At 49.4% G+C, this 23906-nt stretch overlaps 1 protein-coding gene across 8 annotated transcripts in view; it reads right to left on the reverse strand.

The window, feature by feature from the left end:
* Positions 1-23906, reverse strand: part of SLC4A3 (solute carrier family 4 member 3) — a 77179-nt gene that overhangs the window by 23023 nt on the left and 30250 nt on the right. For all 8 annotated transcript variants that reach the window (XM_043504865.1, XM_043504867.1, XM_043504866.1 and 5 more), the window contains 5 exons: positions 22496-22647; positions 21506-21686; positions 13864-13999; positions 12514-12688; positions 10779-10878 (listed from right to left, as the gene is read on the reverse strand). In XM_043504865.1, the coding sequence (XP_043360800.1) occupies positions 10779-10878; positions 12514-12688; positions 13864-13999; positions 21506-21686; positions 22496-22647 (744 nt within the window). The remainder of the gene's footprint in view (positions 1-10778; positions 10879-12513; positions 12689-13863; positions 14000-21505; positions 21687-22495; positions 22648-23906) is intronic.

A 23906-nucleotide genomic window follows, 5' to 3' on the forward strand; every position in this document is an offset into this window, starting at 1 on the left:
AGGCACTGCTGCTGAAATTCTCCGATCAACGCACCGACACCTGAAGTGGAGCACCCACAGGGACATCACTTGAAGAAGAGCACAATTTCTCCAGCCCTGCAATAATTTTTATGCCTCTTTTCTGCAGGCTCTCAAATTTTTCAACATCCTTTTAAAATGTGGTTACCAGAACTGGACACAGCGCTCATGGGCGGTAGATGGAGCCCCCCTTTGGGGTGACTAGTCCCCAGCTCCGCCCATTCCACCTGCACCCTCCCCACAGCTGGAGTCCCAAGACCCCCCTGCCCTGCTCACCCCCCCATGGCCGGAGCCACAAGACCCCGTCCCTCTGCCCTCCTGCTGGCCGCAGGAGCCCAGGGCTGGCTGAAGCTCGGAGTGCCCCCCCACACTTGGAGGAGCCCCAGGCTGGCTGACGCCCCAAACCTCCCCCTGCCTGGAGGGCAGAGCCTCACCTGGCCAATTAAACCCACCATCCATGGCAGGGTTCCAAACTCCATCTCACCCGTGCCATATGCAGAGGTAAAATCACCTCCTACTTGCTACTCTTGTTTATACATCTGTGACAGAATGCAGGTCAACAGCAGTTGTACTAGCACTCTGATCACTGGGTCACCCTGGAGTAAACCTCATGGCAAAACTGCCCAGCTGACAGATTTGGGGATGGGCTGGAGAGAGCTACAATTCATTAGACCAGAGGGTAGAAAGGCACAGGAAGGAAGTGCGTGAGGGAAAGAGAGACACTGGCAGGCTTTTGAGAGTCAGAGCCAAGAGCAAGCTTTCGAGGGAAGATACCTTCCGTCTCCCCCGTCCTTGGCAGAGTGAGCTAGGCAATGTACGCCATGGTAAGTACAGAGCGTCGCCAGTTTGTAAGGGCAATGTGGAAAGAACACTGTAAATAAATTGCACAAGATGTTTGACCAGAAGAATGTCTCTGAGTGGTTTGTGGCTAGACAAGAGACAGGAGCAGGATAACACAATGTCACAACATCCCAGGATCGTATTAGCACTTTTTGCCACAGCGTTACACTGGCAGGTCATGTTGAGTTGTTTGGCCACTATGACCCCTAAATCCTTTTTAGAGTCACTACTTCCCAGGATACAGGCCCCATTTCTGTGGGTGTGGCCTGCATTCCTTGTTCCTGGATGTACAACTCTGTATTTGTATTAAAATGTATTTTGTTTCCATGGATCCAGCATACCAAGTAATCCAGACCATTTTGTACCAATGACCTGGCCAGTCCATTATTTACCACTCCCCCAGTCTCTGTGTCATCTGCAAATTTTATCAGCAGCAATTTTATATTTACTTCTTATCATTGATGAGAGTGCTAAATAGCATCAGACCTACCACTGATCCCTGCAGAACCCCACTAGAAGCACCCCCCCGTGAGTCCCTACTGTTTGAGAGCTGTCTGTGAGCCAGTCTGCAATTCATTGTGGTCTACTGATATTGTGGCAAACTTCTCTTGGAGACACTGCTGAAGTTTCTCCCGAGTCACTAGTTCTTCAAGGGACTTGACGTTGAATTTATTTCGTACTGATTTTGCCTGCTTGTGATGCCTTGAGGCAATCTGGAAATTCATGAATGATCTAACAAGGCGATGGTCTGTCCAACAGTCATTAGTTCCATGCATGGCCCTTGTGATGCGGACATCCTTCCAATCTCGAGCTCTAACAAGAACATAATCAAGAAGGTGTCAATGCCTGGAGCAAGGGTGTCTCCAGATGGTCTTATACTTCTCACCTTGTCTAAAGAGGGTGTTCGTGATGATCAGGCCATGTTCTAAAGCATTTGCTCAGGAGGAGGATGCCGTTGGAGTTAGCTTTTCCTACTCCTTTTCCAATAGTGCCATTCCAGAGATCTGACTCCCGCCTGACTCTAACGTTAAAGTCTCCAAGGAGAATGATCTTGTCCTCCTTAGGAATGTTGGTCAAGACTCTGTCAAGATCTGTATAGAACTGTTCCTTGATATCCTCGATAGAATCAAGTGTTGCTGAGCTCAAGACGAAGAGTCATAAGACATTCATTAAAAGAAAAGGAGTACTTGTGGCACCTTAGAGACTAACAAATTTATTAGAGCATAAGCTTTCGTGCTGTAGCTCACGAAAGCTTATGCTCTAATAAATTTGTTAGTCTCTAAGGTGCCACAAGTACTCCTTTTCTTTTTGCGAATACAGACTAACACGGCTGCTACTCTGAAAAAAGACATTCATTGATTCCTACAGGCAAATCTGTAACCTGAATGACAAACTTATTCCTAATAGCAAAACCGACATCATGAATGCACCTGTCCTCTGCAGATTTTTCTTTCAGTTGACCTTCATCTGAGCACCTTGTCTCACTCAGGGCAATGACATTGATGTTATATCTCGCAAGTTCCCTGGCGACGACAGCCGTTCTTCTTTCCGGCCGTATGTTATCTATGTTATTCATTAGGGTGTGAACATTCTATGCAGCAAAAGTCACTGTCTTTTTATAGCTTCAACTGCAGGCAGAGTGATCCCACTGGATTTGGTAATCCAGCCAGGAATGTACGAGACAGCCTAGATTTAGGGCACCTTTTCTAGCCCTCTCCCCATGTGGGATGAGCAGAAGTGTGATAAATGAAGGGGGGTAGCTACCTTTTATGGACACCCGGCCAGCCAGTTAGCTATAAAATCCCTGTTAGTAGCTGTTCTCTACTTGCTTCACCTGTAAAGGGTTAAAAAGTCTTTCTGCGTGCATAGGTAAAGGGAAGTGAGTGGGCACCTGGCCAAAAGAGCCAATGGGAAGGCTAGAACTTTTTAAAATTGAAACAAGACTCCCCCTTTTGTCTGTCTGTGGTTGTTCTCCTGGAGAGGAGACACAGAGCAGAGCCAGGAATGAAAAATCATCAAATCATCCCTAGAAACTAATCATTTGAAACCCCCGATATGTAAGTAGATCAGGAAATGTCTAGGAAGACGCGATTAGGTTTATCTCTTATTTCTTTATGGCTTGTGGACTCCTCTGTACTAACCCCAGGTGCTTTTGTTTTGCTTGTAACCTTTAAGCTGGACCTCAAGGAAGTTATTTTGATGTTTAATCCTTATAAGTGGTTCTTTTTAAAATCTAGCAATAGTCTGAGTTTTTAGATGTATTTTCTTTCTTTTGGTTTTTAACAAAATTTACCTTTTTTAAGAACAAAATTGGATTTTTGTGTCCTGAGAGGACATGTTGTTTAATTAGCTGGTGGCAACAGCTGATTTTCTTTGTTTCTTTCTCAGCTCTTCCCCGGGGGAGGAGTTGTGAAGGGGCTTGTGGGTACCCCACAGGAAGGAATTCCCAAGTGCTTCTTCCTGGGTTCTCAAAGGCGGGGTTTTTGCACTTGGGTCTTGGTAGCATCTACCCTTCCAAGGTCAAAGAAAAGCTGTAACTTTGGGAGTTTAATTCCAGCCTGAAGTGGCCAGTATTAATTTTTAGAATCCTTGCGGGCCCTCACTTTCTGCACTGAAAGTGCCAGAATGGGGAATCAGCCTTGACAAGAGGGGATGCTAAAGAGGACTGCTCAGTCGCGATAGTAGCTGCCGAATTGCACCCATCTCAGTCCAGGTGCCAGATGACCATCTAACTACCGTCGCCTATGTGCAGATTCGTGGCTAGGGACTGCCAGATTCACTAATCCTGTCCCCGTCACCACTAGTCCGTCGCTGCAGGGCTAGGAAAAATATTATTTCCCATTGTAGAAGCCTGTGCATGATTTCTTTTAATGTGGGGAAGCTAGTGCACCTACAGTGACCACACGATCATGATAGGTTGGAGATCTGAGGACCAGTGGCAGGGAAAGTCCGAGACGACTGGAGATTTCCACTTGCTGCAGCCTTCATGCACTTTCACAGCCGTTGAGATCCGAGGACCCTCTTCCACCTGATCCACCATTAAGGACTTGGGGGATTGGACCATGCTTTGTCTGGGACCTCCCCTTAGACCTGTTCACCTTGGGAAACCCTACCACAAACATGAAGCTCCTGACAACTTAGCTCTGAGGATCATTGGAACACGCAAGCCCCTTCACCACAACAAGATGATGGTCCCCAAATAGGGGACCGCTATGTCTACAGCTGATGATGATAATGAAAATCTCTGGAAGGGATTAAAGACTGCCATTCTCTCCGCATGTGCTGAGTCCATTGGCCATGTCACCCGCCATCACCAAGATTGGTTTGATGAGAACGATGCTGAAATTCAGGGCCTGCTGGACCAGAAAATAAAAGCTCATCACATGTGGCAAAATGACATATCACACCAGCAGAAGAAAGAGTCATACAAGCAACTTAAGGCTAAAGCCCAAAGGAAAATCCATGACATCAAAAATAAGTGGTGGCGAGAAAAGGCCAAGGAGATAGAGCTTTATGTTGATAAACATGACATGAGGTTTTTTCAGGCAATAAGGGCTATTTATGGCCCATGTTCCCATGACCCACATCACTCTGAGCCCAAGATGGGTCAACGTATTTTAAGGACAGAGAAGCCATCAAAGCCAGATGGAAGGAGGATTTTGAGTTACTCCTGAACCGTGAGTCAACTGTCTCTGATGCCACTATCAAATCTATACCTCAACGACATGAAAGAGAATCTCTTGCTGCCCCCTGCCCCCCAAAGAAGTAACGCGAGCCATTATGAAAACTAACAACAAGAAGTCAGCAGGGCCAGGTGGCGTACCAGCTGAAGTCTACAAGTTTGGAGGTGAAGAACTGGTAGGGAAGCTCCACAAACTTTTTTTTTTATATCTGGTATAATGAGAAGATTCCAGAAGACTTGAGAAATGCTAACATTGTTATAATCTTTCAGAAAGGAGATAAGTCAGAGCGTGGAAACTATTGAGGCATTGCCTTGCTATCTACAGCAGGGAAAATTTTTGCCCGTATCCTCTTAAACTAATTACTTCTACTTGCTGAGGAAATATTGCTGGAATCTCAATGTAGTTTTAGACCATCCAGTGGGACAACCAATATGATCTTCATTGACCGCCAAATCCAGGAAAAATCTCGGGAGCAAAATCAGGGCCTGTACATGGCTTTCATTGATTTGACAAAGGCCTTTGACTCTGTCAATCACGAAGCCCTGTGGAAGGTGCTGGCCAGATTTGGCTGCCCTCCAAAATGTATTAAGGTCCTAAGACTTCTCCATTATCAGTTGACTGCCACAGTTCTCTGTAATGGTCTTGAGAAGGAACCTTTTGTCATCAAAACTGGGGTTAAGCAAGGATGCATTGTTGCCCTAACCCTGTTTTCCATTTACTTAGCAGTCATTTTGATCCCTGTTAAAGATCACCTCTCCAATGGAGTTGATATTCAATACAGAATGGATTGGCAGCTCTTTAATCTTTGGCGTCTCTACTCAAAGTCTAAAGTCTTCAGGGTATCCCTTACTGATCTTCAGTATGCTGGTGATTGTGTTATCCTCGTGCACACTGAGAATGACCTTCAGCCCATACTGGATTTTCTTGCACAAGTTTACCAGAGCCTCACTCAATACTGAGAAGACTGAAGTGTTCTATCAACCTGCTTCAGGCCTTACACATGACCCACCACAAATCACCATTGAGGGGGATCAATATGAAAATTTAAAGATGGATAAGGAATTGCTTAAGGGGAGACTACAGTGGGTCATACTGAAAGGTGAACTGTCAGGCTGGAGGGAGGTTACTAGTGCAGTTCCTCAGGGATTGGTTTTAGGACCAATCTTATTTAATCTTTTTATTACTGACCTCGGCACAAAAAGCGCTAATAAAGTTTGCGGATGACACAAAGCTGGGAAGTATTTCCAATACAGAGAAGGACAGGGATATCATACAAGAAGATCTGGATGACCTTGTAAACTGGAGTAATAGTAATAGGATGAAATTTTATAGTGAAAAGTGCAAGGTCATGCATTTAGGGATTAATAACAAGAATGTTTGTTTTTTATAAACTGGGGACGCGTCAGTTGGAAGTAACAGGAGAAGGACCTCAGAGTATTGGTTGATCACAGGATGACTATGAGCCGCCAATGTGATGTGGCCGTGAAAACTAATACAGTCTTGAGATGCATCAGGCGAGGTACTTCCAGTAAAGGTATAGTGGTACTAACAGCTCCTTATAAGGCACTGGTGAGACCTCATGTGGAATACTGTGTGCAGTTCTGGTCTGCCATGTTTAAGAAAGATGAATTCAAACTGGAACAGGTACAGAGAAGGGCTACTAGGATGATCTGCAGAATGGAAAACCTGTCTTATGAAAGGAGACTCAATGAGCTTGGCTTGTTTAGCCTAACCAAAAGGGGAGATATTGCTATCTCTAAATATATCAGAGAGAGAAATACCGTGGAGGGAGAGGAATTATTTAAGCTCAGTACCAGTGTGGACACAAGAACAAATGGATATAAACTGGCCACCTGGGGAAGTTTAGACTTGAAATTAGACGAAGGTTTCTAACCATCAGAGGAGTGAAGTTGTGGAACAGCCTTCTAAGGGGAGCAGTGGGGGCAAAAGACGTATCTGGCTTCAAGACTAAGCTTGATAAGTTTATGGAGGGGATGTTATGATGGGATAGCCTAACTTTGGCAATTAATTGATCTTTGACAATTAGTGGTAAATATGCCCAATGGCCTGCGATGGGATGTTAGATGGGGTGGGATCTGAGTTACTAAAGAGAATTCTTTCTTGGGTGTCTGGCTGGTGAGTCTTGCCCACATGCTCAGGGTTTAGCTGATTGCCATGTTTGGGGTCGGGAAGGAATTTTCCTCCAGGGCAGATTGGCAGAGGCTCTGGGGGGTTTTCACCTTCCTCTGCAGCGTGGGGCACGGGTCACTTGCTGGAGGATTCTCTGCACCTTGAAGTCTTTAAACCATGATTTGAGGACTTCAATAGCTCGGACATAGGTTGGGGTTTATTACAGGAGTGGGTGGGTGAGATTCTGTGGCCTGCTTTGTGCAGGAGGTCAGACAAGACGATCATAATGGTCCCTTCTGACCTTAAAGTCTATGACTCTATGACAGATTTTGGAGATAGTTGAGCACTTTTGCTACCTCGGTAGCCAACTTTCTCAAAATGCAAGAATCAACAGCGAGACCCAACACAGAATCCATTGCGCAAGCACTTCCTTTGGGAAATTGCTCTGATGTGTTTTCACAGACCGTGACCTATGCCAGGACACCAAGATCCAGGTCTATGAGACAATTGTTGTTCGTACACTCCTCTATGGATATGAAACTTGGGTGACCTATCAACAGCACCTAAAGAGTCTAGCAAAGTATCACCAACAATGCCTCCAGAAGATCCTTTGCGTCAAGTGGCAAGATCGCTAACGCCAGCATCCTCTCTGAAGCCAAGGTCACCAGCATTGAAGCAATGATCCTCCTGCATCAACTTTGCTAGGCCGGACATAGTGTGCAGATGCCAGACTCTCACCTCCCAAAACAAGACCACTACTCTCAGCTCACCTATGGTCAGAGATCCCGTGGTGGTCATATGCTACGAAGACACACTGAAAGAGCATCTTAAGAAAACTTATGTGGATATCACAAGCTGGGAAGAGCAAGCCACCAAACAACTCCAATGGCATCCTAACTTCCATCAGGCAGTGGCCTGCTTCGAGGAGAAGCACCTTGCCCTCAAAGCTGAAAAGAGGGAGAGCAGGAAGGAAAAAGAAACAACTTTCTCCCAGCAGGCAGCTGACCTGCCACAAAATGTCTGTACCTACTGCAGGTGGATTTGCGGTTCCAGGATTGGACTCCTGAGTCATCTCAGGATCCATATGTAAATCCGTGGTAAAGATCATCCTTGAATCGAGGGATCACCAATCAATCAATCAATCAATCACCACTGATGTTGTACGGTCTCCTTTTTTAATCAGAATGTTGTGCAATATTAAGTCAAACGTACATCTAGGCAGTTATCTTTATCAACCAAACTTGTAATCTCATCAAAGAATTAAATCGGGTTTGTTTGGCAAGACCATTCTCCATAAAACAGTGATGACTGGTATTAATTATTTTCCAATCCTTTAATTTGTTATTAATTGAATCCCACACCAGCTTCTCCATTACGTTGCCTGGGACCGATGTTAAGCTAACCAGCCTACAATTATCCCCATCATCCCCTTTGCACTTTTTGAATACTAGCACATTAGCATTCTTCCACCCTTCTGGAATTTCTCTGTTATTCCAGGATTTACTAATAATTAACAGCACCAGGCCAGCGATCTCCTCAGCTGATTCTTTTAGAATAATAGAAGATTTGGGTTGGAAGAGACCTCAGGAGGTCATCTAGTCCCACCCCCTGTTCAAAGCAGGACCAACACCAACTAAATCACCCCAGCCAGGGCTTTGTCAAGCTAGGCCTTAAAAACCTCTAAGGAAGGAGATTCCACCATCTCCCTAGGTAACCCATTTCAGTGCTTCACCACCCTCCTAGAGAAATAGTGTTCCCAAATATCCAACCTAGACCTCCCACATTGCAATTTGAGACCATTACTCCTTGTTCTGTCATCTGCTACCACTGAGAACAGCCAAGCTCCATCCTCTGTGAAACCCCCCTTCAGGTAGTTGAAGGCTGCTATCAAATCCAAACTCACTCTTCTCTTCTGCAGACTAAACAAGTCGAGTTCCCTCAGCCTCTCCTTGTAAGTCATGTGCCCCAGCCCAATGATCATTTTCATTGCTCTCCGCTGGACTCTCTCCAATTTGTCCACATCACTTCTGTAGTGGGGGGCCCAAAACTGGACGCAATACTCCAGATGTGGCCTCACCAGTGCCGAATAGAGGGGAATAATCACTTCCCTCAATCTGTTGGCAATGATCCTACTAATTCAGCCCAATATGCCATTAGCCTTCTTGGCAACAAGGGCACACTGCTGACTCATATCCAGCTTCTCATCCACTGTAACCCCCAGGTCCTTTTCTGCAGAACTGCTGCTTAGCCAGTGGGTTCCCAGCCTGTAGCGGTGCATGGGATTCTTCCGTCCTAAGTGCAGGACTCTGCACTTGTCCTCGTTGAACCTCATCAGATTTCTTTTGGCAAACTCCTCCAATTTGTCTAGGTCACTCTAGACCCTATCCCTACCCTCCAGCATATCTACCTCTCCCCCCAGATTCGTGTCATCTGCGAACTTGCTGAGGGTGCACTCCATTCCATCATCCAGATCATTAATGAAGACGTTGAACAAAACTAGCCCCAAGATCGACCCTGCTTGATACCGGCTGCCAACTAGACATCGAGTCTTTGATCACTTCCCGTTGAGCCCGACAATCTAGCCAGCTTTCTATCCACCTTACAGTCCATTCATTCAATCCATAGTTTTTAACTTGCTGACAAGAATATTGTGGGAGACCGTATCAAAAACTTTGCTAAAGTCTTAGGTCTCCCTGGTTCAAGTTATCCAGGCCTGCTGATTTAAAAATGTTTATCCCCAGTAGATGTTGTTTAACATCCTCTCCTTGGTTACTAATGGACCAGAAAGTACTTCATCATCTCCATGTGCTACGAGTACATCATCCCGCTTCTTTCCAAATACAGAACAGAAATACTTCTGCTTTCTCTGCATCATTAGCCATTTTACATCTCCAGCTAGCAATGGGGCTATACCATTGCTAGGATTTCTTTCATTCCTGATATCCTTAAAAATACCTGAATCAATGTTCTGCACTTCATAACTCCAAATTTACATTTCTTGGTATCCATTTCCCCTTCTTTTCATTGGCAATAGATTGCTTTTTTTATTCCTAGTAGTTCCTCACAGTCTCTTCTAGTCTTGATTAACCTAAATAATTTTGTGTCCTCTTTTATTTTTCCACGTCCCTGCTCACCCCTTTTCCTACGTCCCCATGCTCAGGGACACCTCCACTTTCAACAGTTTCCTCTGAAGCCAGTTCCAATGATACCTCCTGACCCATTTCTTCCCCACCAAAATTCCTGAATTAAGGAGTCTACAGAAAGCAGACTGTAGGAAAGAGTCTGTAGGATGGGTGCTGGCCCCTCCCCTGCTCTAGTCTCCTTGTGAGAAGGAAGAATGTATCTGTACTGTCTCCACTGTGAGGTCCACACAGCCAGCAAGAGGCCACCCTGACCCTTCCTCAGCTAGCCCAAGTGCCTGGGGAAGTGTCATTCCACTGGCTATTGGGCAGCTTCTCATACCACAACTCACACAGCACTGCAGGGTTCATACCAAATTCCACTGCTGAGGCTCAGGGCCTTTACCCAGCCTGCTTAAATAGGCTCTGAAACTGGCCTGAGCGTGCAACTTTAAGCAGAGATGGGCAAAACAATTTGGAAAATGCATCACACTGAAGTGTCACTGGAAAGTGAATCCAATGCTTGACAAGGTTCTGAAACGTTCAATGAAGGGTCCCCACCCAATATTCCTCCCTCCCAGAAGGGGGTTGAGATGAGCAAGGCTAAACATTTGCCTGCCTCCTAGTTCCCACTCTACTCCCCACCATCCAAGTTGGGAGCAGCTCTTCCTGTGGAAGGTCCAGGGATATGCTGTCCCCCTTCAGGGCATGGCCTGGAAAGCTGACTGTAGCAGAGAGGCTTTTGGGGCCTGAAGGATGCCCCCAAAAGCCACCAAGTCCCCTGTAAGATGACAGCAGGAAGATGGAAGAAGGGGCTATTGGAGGGAGGTTCTCAGGGCTTGGAAAGTGGCTCCCTCTCTCCTTAAAGTTTGGATAACAGGGATTGGCATCCAAATACTCCTGGCAGGTGAGCGCATGTGTCTGGCTAGGCCCCAGCCTGGGCTCTGAATTGGGCCTTCCCAGTGGGGTTCTGACTGGCACGTCTTACCCACGAGGACCACGGACGCCTCAGCATCATCAGGAATCTTCTCCATCAGTTTCAGATATTTGCCGCGATGCCCCTCGGAACTGTGCAGATGCAGATTTTTCTATCCCAGTCAGAAAGAAACATGCACAAGTGAGGACTGGACTCCCAGGCCCAACTCCACCCCTCCCCAGCCCCCAGCGTCACCAGGCCTGGCTCCTCCCCGCCCCCACCCAGCCCCCTGCGTCACCGGGCCCAGCTCCTCCCTGCCCCCACCCAGCCCTCTGTGTCACCGGGCCCAGCTCCTTCCCGCCCCCACCAAGCCCCCTGCATCACCATTTACACTGGGCCAGACTCCTCCCCTTCCCCACACAGTGCTGCATGTCACTATTTACACCTGAGCCTTATCCTCTCACCCCCTGCACTGCATGTTGCCATTTATACCTGGATCTAATTCCCCACCCCCTCATGTGTTGCCATTTACTCTTGGGCCTGATCCCCTGCCCTGCATTTCACCATTTACATTGGGCCTGACTCCCCTAGCTGCCTCTCACCATTTACATCCAGGCTCAACTCTCCCTGCGCCATCATTTCATCTGAGCCCAAGTGCTGCTCCCCCATCCCCATACACACACGTGCTGCAGGGCGCCATTTACACCTGGGCCCAATCCCCCATCCTGCACAGCATGTCAGCATTTACACTTAGACCCGGGGGGTTAACTCATTAATGTTTATAAAGCACTTTAAAATCTGTGGGCAGAAGGTGCTGAGAAGGGCAGAGGCTGAGTAGTATATTTGTGTACTGCAGCCATGTCTGGGGGTCCCAGCCATGGAGCTGGGCTCCTTTGTTATGTATGTGTACAGCATCTGGCACAAAGGGAAGGTCCCTACCCCATGGAGCTCACAGGAGATGACATGTGGATACATCAAACCAGCAGGAACGCTTGGGTCCAGTAAAGTTGTTTTCCTGTCTCTAGACATCTGGGCATATGCGGCTGATTAGAAACTTCTCCAGGGTGACAAGCACAGTCTCTGAGCAACCCCCAAACCTGCTCTGCCCTTCTCATCATACAGAGGACTGACAAGATCCAAAAAGCAGCCTGGTGCCACAGGTCAGTTATTTCCTCCTCTACTGTTGTGGCATATCGTCCCTCACCCCCCAGGAGGAGCTGGCTCCAGACGTTCCCTGCACCAGTTCCGTTCCTCTACTCTTGTCTTCAACCAGCTCCCCTTCAGCATCCTCGCCAGTCTCTCGCTCATCATTAGTACCAACAAGAGACAGAGAGGAAGGCAGACTCAGAGGTGATGCAGCTGCCAGCCAGCTCTTGAATGAGGGCAGCAGCACTGCACTGTCCAGGGCAATGGTCCCAGACATAGTGCTGCCAGGGGAGCTGTCACTCACACCATAAATTAAGGCCAAGATTTATCAAAAATGGGAGTCTAAAATTAGATTCCTAAATCCATATTTAGGTACCTCAATAAGTGACCTGAATTCAAAGTGCTGGTTGCCTGCAACTGCTGCTGATTCAGTGGGAGCTGCCAGGCGCTCAGCTCTTGTGGCCATCAGGCCACTTATTCAAATGCCTAGATAGCGGTTTGAAAGCCTCACTCTTGCCTTCTGCTTTTTTCAATGGTGAGTTTCTAGCCTCTGAAAGCTGCTGGGTGGCACCTCCGGTCCCTGCCCCAAACAGCTCCATTGCAGGGCTGGGGGAGGTAGGCCAAAGGTAAAGCAATAACTTGCAAGTCCCCCTTCCCTCACCTCTTTGCACTCCGAGTCCTGGGCTCTGGGGTCCAGCATCTCGATGCGCTCCTCACCCATCAGGGGCACGCACGTGTCAGCCGTGTGGTTGTGATGGTGGTTCCCCACTATCGAATTCATACTGGAGCTGGAGTGGTTTCGGGGGAAGAACCCCTCCTTCTCATCATTGGGGTGGCTGGAAAGGACACCAGCAGCTTTCAAAAGTGCTAGTGGGAGTCAATGGGACAGTCACTGCCCTCCAGTTTCCTTTCAAAAGCAGGATGCTGGGACACTCCAGCTGGCAGCAGCAGTTTCATGGGCAGCATTCAGCTGGCGCTTGCAGTTTGGGAAGCTCAATACTGAGTAGGCACGAATAATTCATCCCCACAAACCAGCTGTGGCTGGGCAGAAGACGTATGAATTCCCCACTCAGAGATTCCTCCAGTCTAGATAGGGCCCAGGCCCACTGGGGGAGCAGGTGCTGTTGGGAGACAGCAGCCCGGATCCAAATGAACACAGGGACTGAACTCCCTCTGAATGCAGGAGACAGGTTTATGGCACTTGGCTGGAGCAGGGCAGGGCTGGGCATCTGTGCCCTACGCTCCCTTTGCAAGAACCAGGAATAAAGCAACTGATCTCTGATCTGCTCCAATCACTTTGGGACGCTCCTCTCTGCTCGCTCCACCCCACGCCCCCTCTCACTGCCCCACTAGAGCCCTTTTACCTCATCATCATCTTGGCCCCACAGTCCTCACCTCGCTTTCCCTCAGGGGCCGTTTCCTCACCAACAGCCACAGGCCTTGTCTCTGTTCACTCTCCTGGCTCCCTTCCCTCTCTATTCACCTTCCCCTGTCAATCTCTCAGGAGTCCCGTCCCGAGGGCCCTTCGCTAGCTCTTCTGTTGCCTCCCCCAAGGCTCTGCTCCCCTCCCAATTCTCCCACCCCACACCGCGGCCCGGCTTCCTCTGCCCCAGGCTATGACACACCCAGTCCCTCTCCCCCTCAGCATGGCCCTGCTTCCCTTGTGCCTCCAGGCTGTGACTCCTCCCTGCTCCCTTCACTTGCCCCTAGGCTCTGATTTCTCCCTACTCCCCTCAGCATGGCCCTGCTCTAATGAACACTCCCAACCTTCCCCTCCATCACTCCTTCAGAGGCTCTGGTTCCTCCACTTCATCACCCGCCATCAGGGCCCGGCCTTATTCTGAATTCAGGCTGTGAACTCCATCCCTTCCCTTTCTGTTCTCTCTACTGCCCTGGCTCCCTGAGCCTTTCGCCTCTGATCCTGCTTCCAGCTCTCCACCCTGATTCACTCCTCCTTCCCCTCCTCACCCCCGCTGCTCCCTCACGCAGTCCCCAGCTCCTGACCGCCTACCTGTGCTTGAGCAGAAGAGCACGCAGTACATTGGCTCTGTCCTCCCCTTTGATTTGGTCGGAGATAATCATGGTCTCCACCACGAGGTGAGCGATGCCAGGAAGGGTCGTTTGCTCCAGGTCCAGCAGCACAGCACCTGGGTGAGGGAGTGGGAGACAGCTGGTCACAGTGCCCATCTCCAGCATCCCCACAGACCTTGCCCAGATACTGGTGTCGTCAGCTGGGAGAAAGCAAGCACCAGCACTGCCTTTAGGCAGGGCTCAACGAGGCCAAGGGGCCTGGCACTTCCCCCATGACCAGTCAAACACACACCGGCATCAGCCACCTTCTCGCACTCCCCCACCTCCCACATGTGCCTCTGCCCCTCACCACTGTTCACCCACATTGCACGCTAAGGGTTTGTCTGCACTGCAGTCAGAGGGCAGACTGCAGCACTGCAGACATAGAATCATAGAATATCAGGGTTGGAAGGGACCTCAGGAGATCATCTAGTCCAACCCCCTGCTCAAAGCAGGACCAATCCCCAACTAAATCATCCCAGCCAGGGCTTTGTCAAGCCTGTCCTTAAAAACTTCTAAGGAAGGAGATTCCACCACCTCCCTAGGTAACACATTCCAGTGTTTCACCACCCTCCTAGTGAAAAGTTTTTCCTAATATCCAACCTAAACCGCCCCCACTGCAACTTGAGACCATTACTCCTTGTTCTGTCATCTGCTACCACTGAGAACAGTCTAGATCCATCCTCTTTGGAACCCCCTTTCAGGTAGTTGAAAGCAGCTATCAAATCCTCCCTCATTCTTCTCTTCCGCAGACTAAACAATCCCAGTTCCCTCAGCCTCTCCTCATAAGTCATGTGTTCCAGTCCCCTAATCATTTTGTTGCCGCTGGACTCTTTCCAATTTTTCCACATCCTTCTTGTAGTGTGGGGCCCAAAACTGGACACAGTACTCCAGATGAGGCCAAACCAATGTTGAATAGAGGGGAATGATCACGTCCCCCAATCTGCTGACTATGCCCCTACTTATACATCCCAAAATGCCATTGGCCTTCTTGGCAACAAGGACACACTGTTGACTCATATCCAACTTCTTGTCCACTGTAACCCCTAGGTCCTTTTCTGCAGAACTGCTGCCAAGTCATTCAGTCCCTAGTCTGTAGCGGTGCATGGGATTCTTCTGTCCTAAATGCAGGACTCTGCACTTGTCCTTGTTGAACCTCATCAGATTTCTTTTGGCCCAATCCTCTAATTTGTCTAGGTCCCTCTGTATCCTATCCCTACCCTCCAGCATATCTACCTCTCCTCCCAGTTTAGTGTCATCTGCAAACTTGCTGAGGTGCAATCCACACCATCCTCCAGATCATTTATGAGGATACTGAACAAAACCGGCCGAGGACCGACCCTTGGGGCACTCCACTTGATACCGGCTGCCAGCTAGACATGGAGCCATTGATCACTACCTGTTGAGCCCAACAATCTAGCCAACTTTCTGTCCACCTTATAGTCCATTCATCCAGCCCATACTTCTTTAACTTGCTGGCAAGAATACTATGGGAGACCGTGTCAAAAGCTTTGCTAAAGTCAAGAAACAACTGCTTTCCCCTAATCCACAGAGCCAGTTATCTCGTCATAGCAGGCAATTAGATTAGTCAAGCATGACTTGCCCTTGGTGAATCCATGCTGACTGTTCCTGATCACTTTCCTCTCCTCTAAGTGCTTCAGAATTGATTCCTTGAGGACCTGCTTCATGATTTTTCCAGGAATTGAGGTGAGGCTGACTGGCCTGTAGTTCCAGGATCCTCCTCCTTCCCTTTTTTAAAGATGGGCACTACATTAGCCTTTTTCCAGTCGTCCGGGACTTCCCCCGATTGCCATGAGTTTTCAAAGGTAATGGCCAATGGCTCTGCAATCACATCCGCCAACTCCTTTAGCACTCTTGGATGCAGTGCATCCGGCCCCATGGACTTGTGCTCATCCAGCTTTTCTAAATGGTCCCGAACCACTTCTTTCTCCACAGAGGGCTGGTCACCTGCTCCCCATGCTGTGCTGCCCAGTGCAGTAGTCTGGAAGCTGACCTTGTTCGTGAAGACAGAGGCAAAAAAGCATTGAGTACATTAGCTTTTTCCACATCCTCTGTCACTAGGTTGCCTCCTCATTCTGTAAGGGGCCCACACTTTCCTTGACTTTCTTCGTGTTGCTAACATACCTGAAGAAACCCTTCTTGTTACTCTTAACATCTCTTGCTAGCTGCAACTCCAGGTGTGATTTGGCCTTCCTGATTTCACTTCTGCATGCCCAAGCAATATTTTTATACTCTTCCCTGGTCATTTGTCCAATGTTCCACTTCTTGTAAGCTTCTTTTTTGTGTCTAAGACCAGCAAGGATTTCACTTTCAAGCTCATCGCCTGCCATATTTACTATTCTTTCTACACATTGGGATGGTTTGTCCCTGTAACCTCAATAAGGATTCTTTAAAATACAGCCAACTCTCCTGGACTCCTTTCCCCCTCATGTTATTCTCCCAGGGATCCTGCCCATCAGTTCCCTGAGGGAGTCAAAATCTGCTTTTCTGAAGTCCAGGGTCCGTATTCTGCTGCTCTCCTTTCTTCCCTGTGTCAGGATCCTGAACTCGACCATCTCATGGTCACTGCCTCCCAGGTTCCCATCCACTTTTGCTTCCCCTACTAATTCTTCCCGGTTTGTGAGCAGCAGATCAAGAAGAGCTCTTCCCCTAGTTGGTTCCTCCAGCACTTGGCACCAGGAAATTGTCCCCTATACTTTCCAAAAACTTCCTGGATTGTCTGTGCACTGCTGTATTGCTCTCCCAGCAGATATCAGGGTGATTGAAGTCTCCCATTAGAACCAGGGCCTGCAATCTAGTAGCTTCCGTGAGTTGCCAGAAGAAAGCCTTGTCCACCTCATCCTCCTGGTCCAGGGGTCTATAGCAGACTCCCACCACGACATCACCCTTGTTGCTCACACTCCTAAACTCAATCCAGAGACTCTCAGGTTTTCCTGCAGTTTCATACCAGAGCTCTCAGCAGTCATACTGCTCCCTTACATACAATGCAACTCCCCCATCTTTTCTGCCCTGCCTGTCCTTTCTGAACAGTTTATATCCATCCATGACAGTATTCCAGTCATGTGAGTTATCCCACCAAGTCTCTGTTATTCCAATCACATCATAATTCCTTGACTGTGCCAGGACTTCCAGTTCTCCCTGCTTGTTTCCCAGGCTTCTTGCATTTCTGTATAGACACTTGAGATAACTCGCTGATCGTCCCTCTTTCTCAGTATGAGGCAGGAGCCCTGCCCTCTTGCGCGCTCCTGCTCATGCTTCCTCCCTGTATCCCACTTACCTCAGGGCTTTGGTCTCCTTCCCCCAATGAACCTAGTTTAAAGCTCTCCTCACTAGCCTGCTTCCGAAGATGCTCTTCCCTCTCCTCGTTAGGTGGAGCCCGTCTCTGCTTAGCACGCCTCCTTCTTGGAACACCATCCCATGGTCAAAGAATCCAAAGCCTTCTCTCTGACACCACCTGCGTAGCCATTCGTTGACTTCCACGATTCGACAGTCTCTACTCAGGCTATCTTTGAGCTACCTAGCCTGAGGAACAATTGCAGCGAAGCTGCAGCTGCATAGGTGGCAGTGCAAGCTGTGTGTAGCTGGGTACGTATGCAAGCGGCTAGCCAGTGTGCCCATGGCTTTGCTGCTGTTGTTACTGGAGCTAGCTAGATGTGCACCACACACCCCTCACCCACAAACACACCACTCTCCCCTCACACTCACATGTGTGCACTGCTCACCCCCACCTCACCTATGTGCACACATGTACACACTCTACTGACCCTTCACACTCATTGTAACAGGATGGCTTGCCCCATGGGCTGGACTAAACTAGACCTGATTACAGGATGATCCCTCTGAGAGGAGTCAGATGACTCCAGTACAAAGGGAGAAGGAAGTGGCAGGGGACAGGAAAGCCCAAGAAACTGCAGTTATGTCTGTAGACCCTGAAGGACTCTGAGTCAGCAGGAGGAAAGCTCAAGAAGCAGGAGAGTGAGGAAACTCTCCAGGCAGGGAGACCTGGGAGAGACTGCAAAGGCTTGTGGAGAAGGCCAAACTCCAGGCAGGAGGTGCTGGGAAGCAGAAAGTTGTCCCTCAGAAAGGTGGGGCTGGGATGAAGACTGTCAGTTCGTGTTCTGTTTTTGTGAGACTTTGTGTTATTTTGGATTCTTGGGAGACAGAGACCAAACTGGAGTTGGGGCCTAGAGGTCAGCATGCACCTGAGGGGACTGAACCCCAGGAGGGGATTGTTTGAACTACCTGTGAACTGAGAGAATGAAAGGGGCCTGCATATTGGGCGGGAAGCAGAGGTAGGGTGCTGCAGAGCCACCTCTGGCCACAAGGGGACACTCAGAAGGCAGCTGCTCATATTACATTCCCACATGCACATGGCTCACCCCACACACCCCCACCATTCATAACATACTCACTCCGGTCACCCCTCACACTCATTCCCAGGCACCAGGCACCAGACACCCTAACACTCTCATACACCTGTGCCACTCACCCCCTCTCCCATCAGTCACTCCTCCCTCACGCTCATCCACACACTTCCATTCAACTGCAACTCGCTGGCGGTCAAGCTATCCAGCAGGTCACGCAGACCCCCCAGGCCTTTGCACAGATGGGGCTTCATGCAGCTTTCAGGGCTTGCTCCCATGATCCTCTGTCATTACTAAGGATAAGATTTTGTCAAACAGATTCCGTGACTTTGAGAGACCTCTGAGACATTTTCTGCTTCAGCCCCATGCCCTGGAGTGGGGGTGGCCCCGCAGTGCCGAGCCGCCGTGGGCAGCAGGGGCTGGAGCTGTCAGTCCTTCCTCCCCCAGCCAGCCTCCCCACCCCATTATTTTTAGTAAAAGTCAGAGACAGGTCACGGACTTCTGTGAATTTTTGTTTATTGCCCACGACCTGTTCGTGACCTTTACTAAAAATAACTGTGACAAAACCTTAACCTTAGTCATTAGTCTCTGTTCCTGACTCAGGGGTGGTGGCTGTGTAGGGCCATCTCTGCATCCCTCTCCATCGCCCAGGGTTGGACACAGCTTCCTCATCACTTAGTGATATGAAGTCTGGGACCATCCCCAGCAAACTAAGGAAAGCTCTTTCCCTTTTTCTGGGCCCAGAAGTCAATGTGGGTGTCTGTCTCTGTCTCTCCTCTGCCCTGCTGGCTGCCCAGTTGCCCTCTCTGGGCTTGGTCAGGGCTTTGTGTCTCCTGATTTCCCTCTGCACAGAGAGTATGTATCGGGGAGAGTCGGTGTCGTTCTGCCCAGACGTGTCTATCACTGGTTTGGGTTTGTGCACCCCAGTCACTCCGAGATTGGGGGTTTCCTGGGAGGGTCTAGCAGCTTGAGCATAGTTCACTTTGCCCAGGGAGCAAACTGCCCTGCCCCTGGAGTTGGGGCTGCTGCCCTTGGGGACCCAGGCTGGAGGAATGGGCCGTGCTTGCATTGGGGTTAGCTGCTGATCCACTTGTGCTTTGTGGTGGGGGGCTCTGACAAGGTGCTAATTAGAAAGACTGCAGAATCAGCCCCCTGCCACGCCAGGCCCATTTAAGCGAATAAAGTCGAGCTGGCTGGAAAGTGCCTGCCCTAATTGGGGAATGAGAGCCAGCTGCCAGCCCAATTAGCCCAGGGATATATAAGAGGCTGGGAAGAAGGAAGCGGGGTGGTGGAATGGAGGAGAGTGAGGGAGTGCAGACAGGGAGAAAGCCCTTCCCCCCTGGGTTCAGACATAAGGGACCCAGAGCTGTATAAGCTGTATGGTGAGAAGCTGGTGGGAGCATAAACTTGTAAATAAAAGCACCAATAGTTTCAGAACCAGAGGGTCTCTGAGTGACTTTATCTGAGCCTTGCAGAGGCAGGAGCCAAGAGTGCCAACTGTGCTCTGTTACAGGGGCGAAGGGGGCATTTGCTGCACTGGCTGAGGTGGGAGCAGGAGTGTTCTGTTGTGGGTGTCAATGAGGAGGGGGAACCGGCAGGTCCTGCTTGGCAGCTGTTGGGGGTGAAGCTCCCATGTGCAGAGGTTTTATCTACAGCACTGCAGCTGGATCACAGTGCTGAATAGTTTTAGAAACCGTTTATTGGGAGGCTGTGTTGCTAGGTGTTTTTTTCAGGCCTAGAAAACCTGAGAAGCGTCTTATTGCCATGCTTTTACAGGCTGTCTGAAGCTTCCCTGGTGTTGTTCTGAGGCACAGGCCTGTATCATTTCAGACGTGTTCAGACTCATGTTTCTGCAGTAACAGTTTAGTTTGTTTTGGGGCTTTTTCTGAATACCCTGACGTGTGTCTCCCAGAGCGACCTCCAGGGTCCTGGTACTGTGGGAGGATTCTAACAGGTGCGTGTTTCTTTGGAGATGCTCTTGTGCAGAGCATTTAAATCCAATACACCTAAAGAATGCCTCTCCTGGGTGGGCAAGGGCCTCTCCAACTTGCTCTCCCACATAGTCTGGATGCTAGGAACAGTGCAAAGTCATCCTCTTCCCAGGGCATAGAAATAAATTCAGCTCAGACCTTCTCCGTCGCCAAGGCTGGTCCTAGGGCTCCTCCCTCAGGATTGTTCAGCCCATTTCCCCAGTCCTCTCTGTGTAGAGGCAGAGTCTTACCTCACCCTGCCTGCCTACCCCCTTTCGGGCAGGATAAGGTGCAATCCTGTTACATTTGAGCTCTGGGTACCTTTCATTACAAGATACAATATAAAATCATGTTAGTGCTAAAAGAGCAGCACATTTGCCACCCTTGCCCCAACACAAACGCACTGAGCTCCAGGCAGCCAACATGGCACACACCAGTCTCCCAGCCCCATTGCTCCACTTATCCTCCCCCACCCCCTGCCCAAATGCTTGCTCATGCAGGGGGCTTTGCCAGCAGACTCAAACTGTTCCAGGCCAGAGGGAGCAAGTTCCAAAGTCAATAGCTCCACCCAGAGAATGCCCTGCCAGCAGCCCCTGCTCTTTCCTACTGAGAGGGCCCTAGCTCAGGCGCTGTTGTGAGCATGTGGACCAGGGGAAGAGGTGTCGCCCTGGTAGGAGGCTCCCAGGCCATTCCGGGCTTTAGAGAATGTGACTCATTTCAACAAAACACCTCCAACCGGCAGCTCGCAACTGCACAGCTTTTGGCAATGGTTTGTCCTGTTTCACTAGTTCCCATCTAGGTTGCACAGTCTCCTGCCTAGAGAGGACCTGTATTTCTTATGGAAAAGACAAAATTTAAAACACAAAACCCAGTTTGGCCTCTTTATTGGCCCAATGCGCAGGCCCTGACACAGGGTGCATGTTCCAGCCAGTGCTTGGAGTCAGCAGTTGGGTCTGATAGGACATGGGGCCTGGCACACCAGAGAGGGGACTCTGACACCCATGCCAAAGTCTGGTCACACAGGCCATAGGAACTTCTCTCACTTCCTTAGCTTTCCTTCAAAGAACCTGGGTTGAGACACTCTTGAAGTGTCTATTAAGGAAACAGAACCCACGAATAGCAGCTGCCCTACAAATGTCTCCCCCATGAGGCCCAAATTCACCTGGGCAGTTCTCCTGTCCTTTCTCTGCAGGAGCCCATCGGTCATGCAAAGGCTGCCGAGACTCACCGTGAGCAATGGTCTTCCTGAGCTCCAGCAGGCTGCGGAAGGATAGTGAGGCTACGTGAGGCTTCCCCCACCGTGCTGTGTCCTCCTCCACATCCTCCTCAAACTTGATCCAGCGCGCTGTCTCCTTCCAGTGCATCTCCTGGTTCTTATCTACGACCAGCTCGTTCAGCTCCACAAACACCTGCCGCCCGGGGATAAAGCAAAATTATTCAACTCAACAGCAGCGGGGAGACGCCTCAGCAATACCGGCTCCTCAGGCGATATCACCTTGTCTTCACCTCACTCCAACAGCTGAGCGGAGAACACTGGGCCCAAGGACTCTGCTAACTGGTGCAGGCACAGGACACCTACAGGAATGGGGGAGCAATGGTGTCCTCTTTCACTCTTTAACCTACAAAAGGTTTGGTGACCATAAGCGGCTAAAACAAATATCCCAGGGACAGCTGGCAGGAGTCCCCAGCAATGCACAACACCAGAGCATAGCGCACCCATTCTTTCACATATGCCACTCCAGAGCACACAGTGACCCTGGAGGGCCATGAATAGTTCTATACTGCAGCTCTCATTGTCTCTAGTGCAAAGATTTTGCCTGTCTCACCAATCACTGGCCAAGATAGAAGAGATTCCCCCCTGCCCAAGAGACCTCCCATCCTGTCACTGCTCTCAGCAGCGTGGTGCCATTACTGTGCTACCAACTCCCCTGATTTTATTGCAATTAACAGGATATTTGATGTGTTTCTTAAAACCGGACCTTTTGCAGGGATATGATTTTTGTAAGAATCTCTGCTTTCATTTTAAAAAGTAAGTTTCTAGCCATCCTGGCTGTGGAGAAAAGCTTGAAAATCTGAACCCTAAGACTAGAAGGCAGAAAGCAAACAATCAGAACCCCACATTTACTATTTTTAAAGTCTCGTTATTTCTAAGCCCATCTCCTGCTTTTGGGGACCTGATGTGATTTGTGGCCACCTGGAGAGGGTGTGGCTTATATACCTCATGGGGCTGCCTGTCCAGCCTCTTCTTCTTCTTCTTCTTCTTGACAGATGGGGTTGACACCATCTTCCTGCTGGTTCTGGTGCTCTGGTTCCTAGATGGTTTCTTCACCAGATGCCGCCTCACACCAGGGTTATCTTCAAAGCGGTGGCCTGGAGACAAAGCAAGCAAGGAAAGATGGACGGTGTGTTTAATGGAAATGTGCTGACAGGCAGGCAAACATACAGGTCTCTCAGCAGCTCCTGCTAGCATTCCCATTACAGCTGAAGCGCTCAGGCTCTAGCGAATCAAGTTCTTGTAGCCCCCAGTATTTGGCTGTTTCTCACATTTGAGAACACTCACCCGTTGGTCTGACGCTTTCCAAGCTGCACTCTGCCTGAGCATGAATTTGTCAATTAAAGGTCAAATAAAATGATTATCCCATTTCTGAGTAGGAGGTGAGTGATGAAATTCCACATGCACTTCCCAGGAGTAGCCATGTCCTGGACCCTTCTGGGCCAGTTGCAGCACCACAGCATGGGGGAGTGCAATGCTACAATCTGACAGGGAAACTGCCCTGAGTGATAAGTGCCTTTGAATGCCCAGGGACTGCCAGGCACTAATGGTGGCTCCAGGAACAGCCTCACAGGGAGACGATGCCTAAGGCTGGGTAAGAAGCCCTCAATGGGAGTATTTTTGTGCTCCATTTTAATGTTCCTCTGCTCTTTGTGAGCAAGAGAGAAACCTCACCCAGGAAAGGGGCTCTCCTGGCTGCGTCTGTGGGGTTTTTGCTGTAACTTGGTGAGAATTAGGCCTAATTAGGCTCTGCTGGGAGAGTCTGAAGATCAGATTGTGTGTCCTTGCAGATCTTGGGGTGTGGGGTTCATTTTTTAAAGCCATTTCTGTCAATGCTCCACATGCAGGAAGGCCATGCTAAGTGTGACTGTGGCTAACTCAGCCGTGTAGCATGGAGGGGAGGGATTCCTCAGCCACAGCCCAGTGACATATGGAAGTATCTATGGCTGCAGAAAACACTGGATGACATGTTCTGTTACATGATTATGCAGTGAAAGGCTGCAGTGTAATAATGCAAACACACAAGGAGCCAGAGTGAAGGCTGCACAATTAACTCTAGCAATCCCTGACTTCCAAGGGATCAGTCATGCAGCTTTCATGATTTCTTCCAGTTCTGAGTTGCAGCGCCCAGCTGGCTGACTCAAAGACACCTGAACAGCAAGGCTGCATTACAGGCTGACCACTGCTAGCTGTTACATCTACACCAGACCTGGCTCCTGCAATGCTGGTGGCATTAGCAATACCAGAGAAAAGGGACAGCGGACATAAACACACATGCAACAGGTCTGAACAGCGACTGCCCTTCTGACTGCATTGGTGCTGTGACAACAGTATGCTGTGGAGGGGTGAGGCTCCC

Source organism: Dermochelys coriacea, chromosome 11, assembly GCF_009764565.3.
Source record: "Dermochelys coriacea isolate rDerCor1 chromosome 11, rDerCor1.pri.v4, whole genome shotgun sequence".
Classification (NCBI taxonomy): domain Eukaryota; kingdom Metazoa; phylum Chordata; order Testudines; family Dermochelyidae; genus Dermochelys; species Dermochelys coriacea.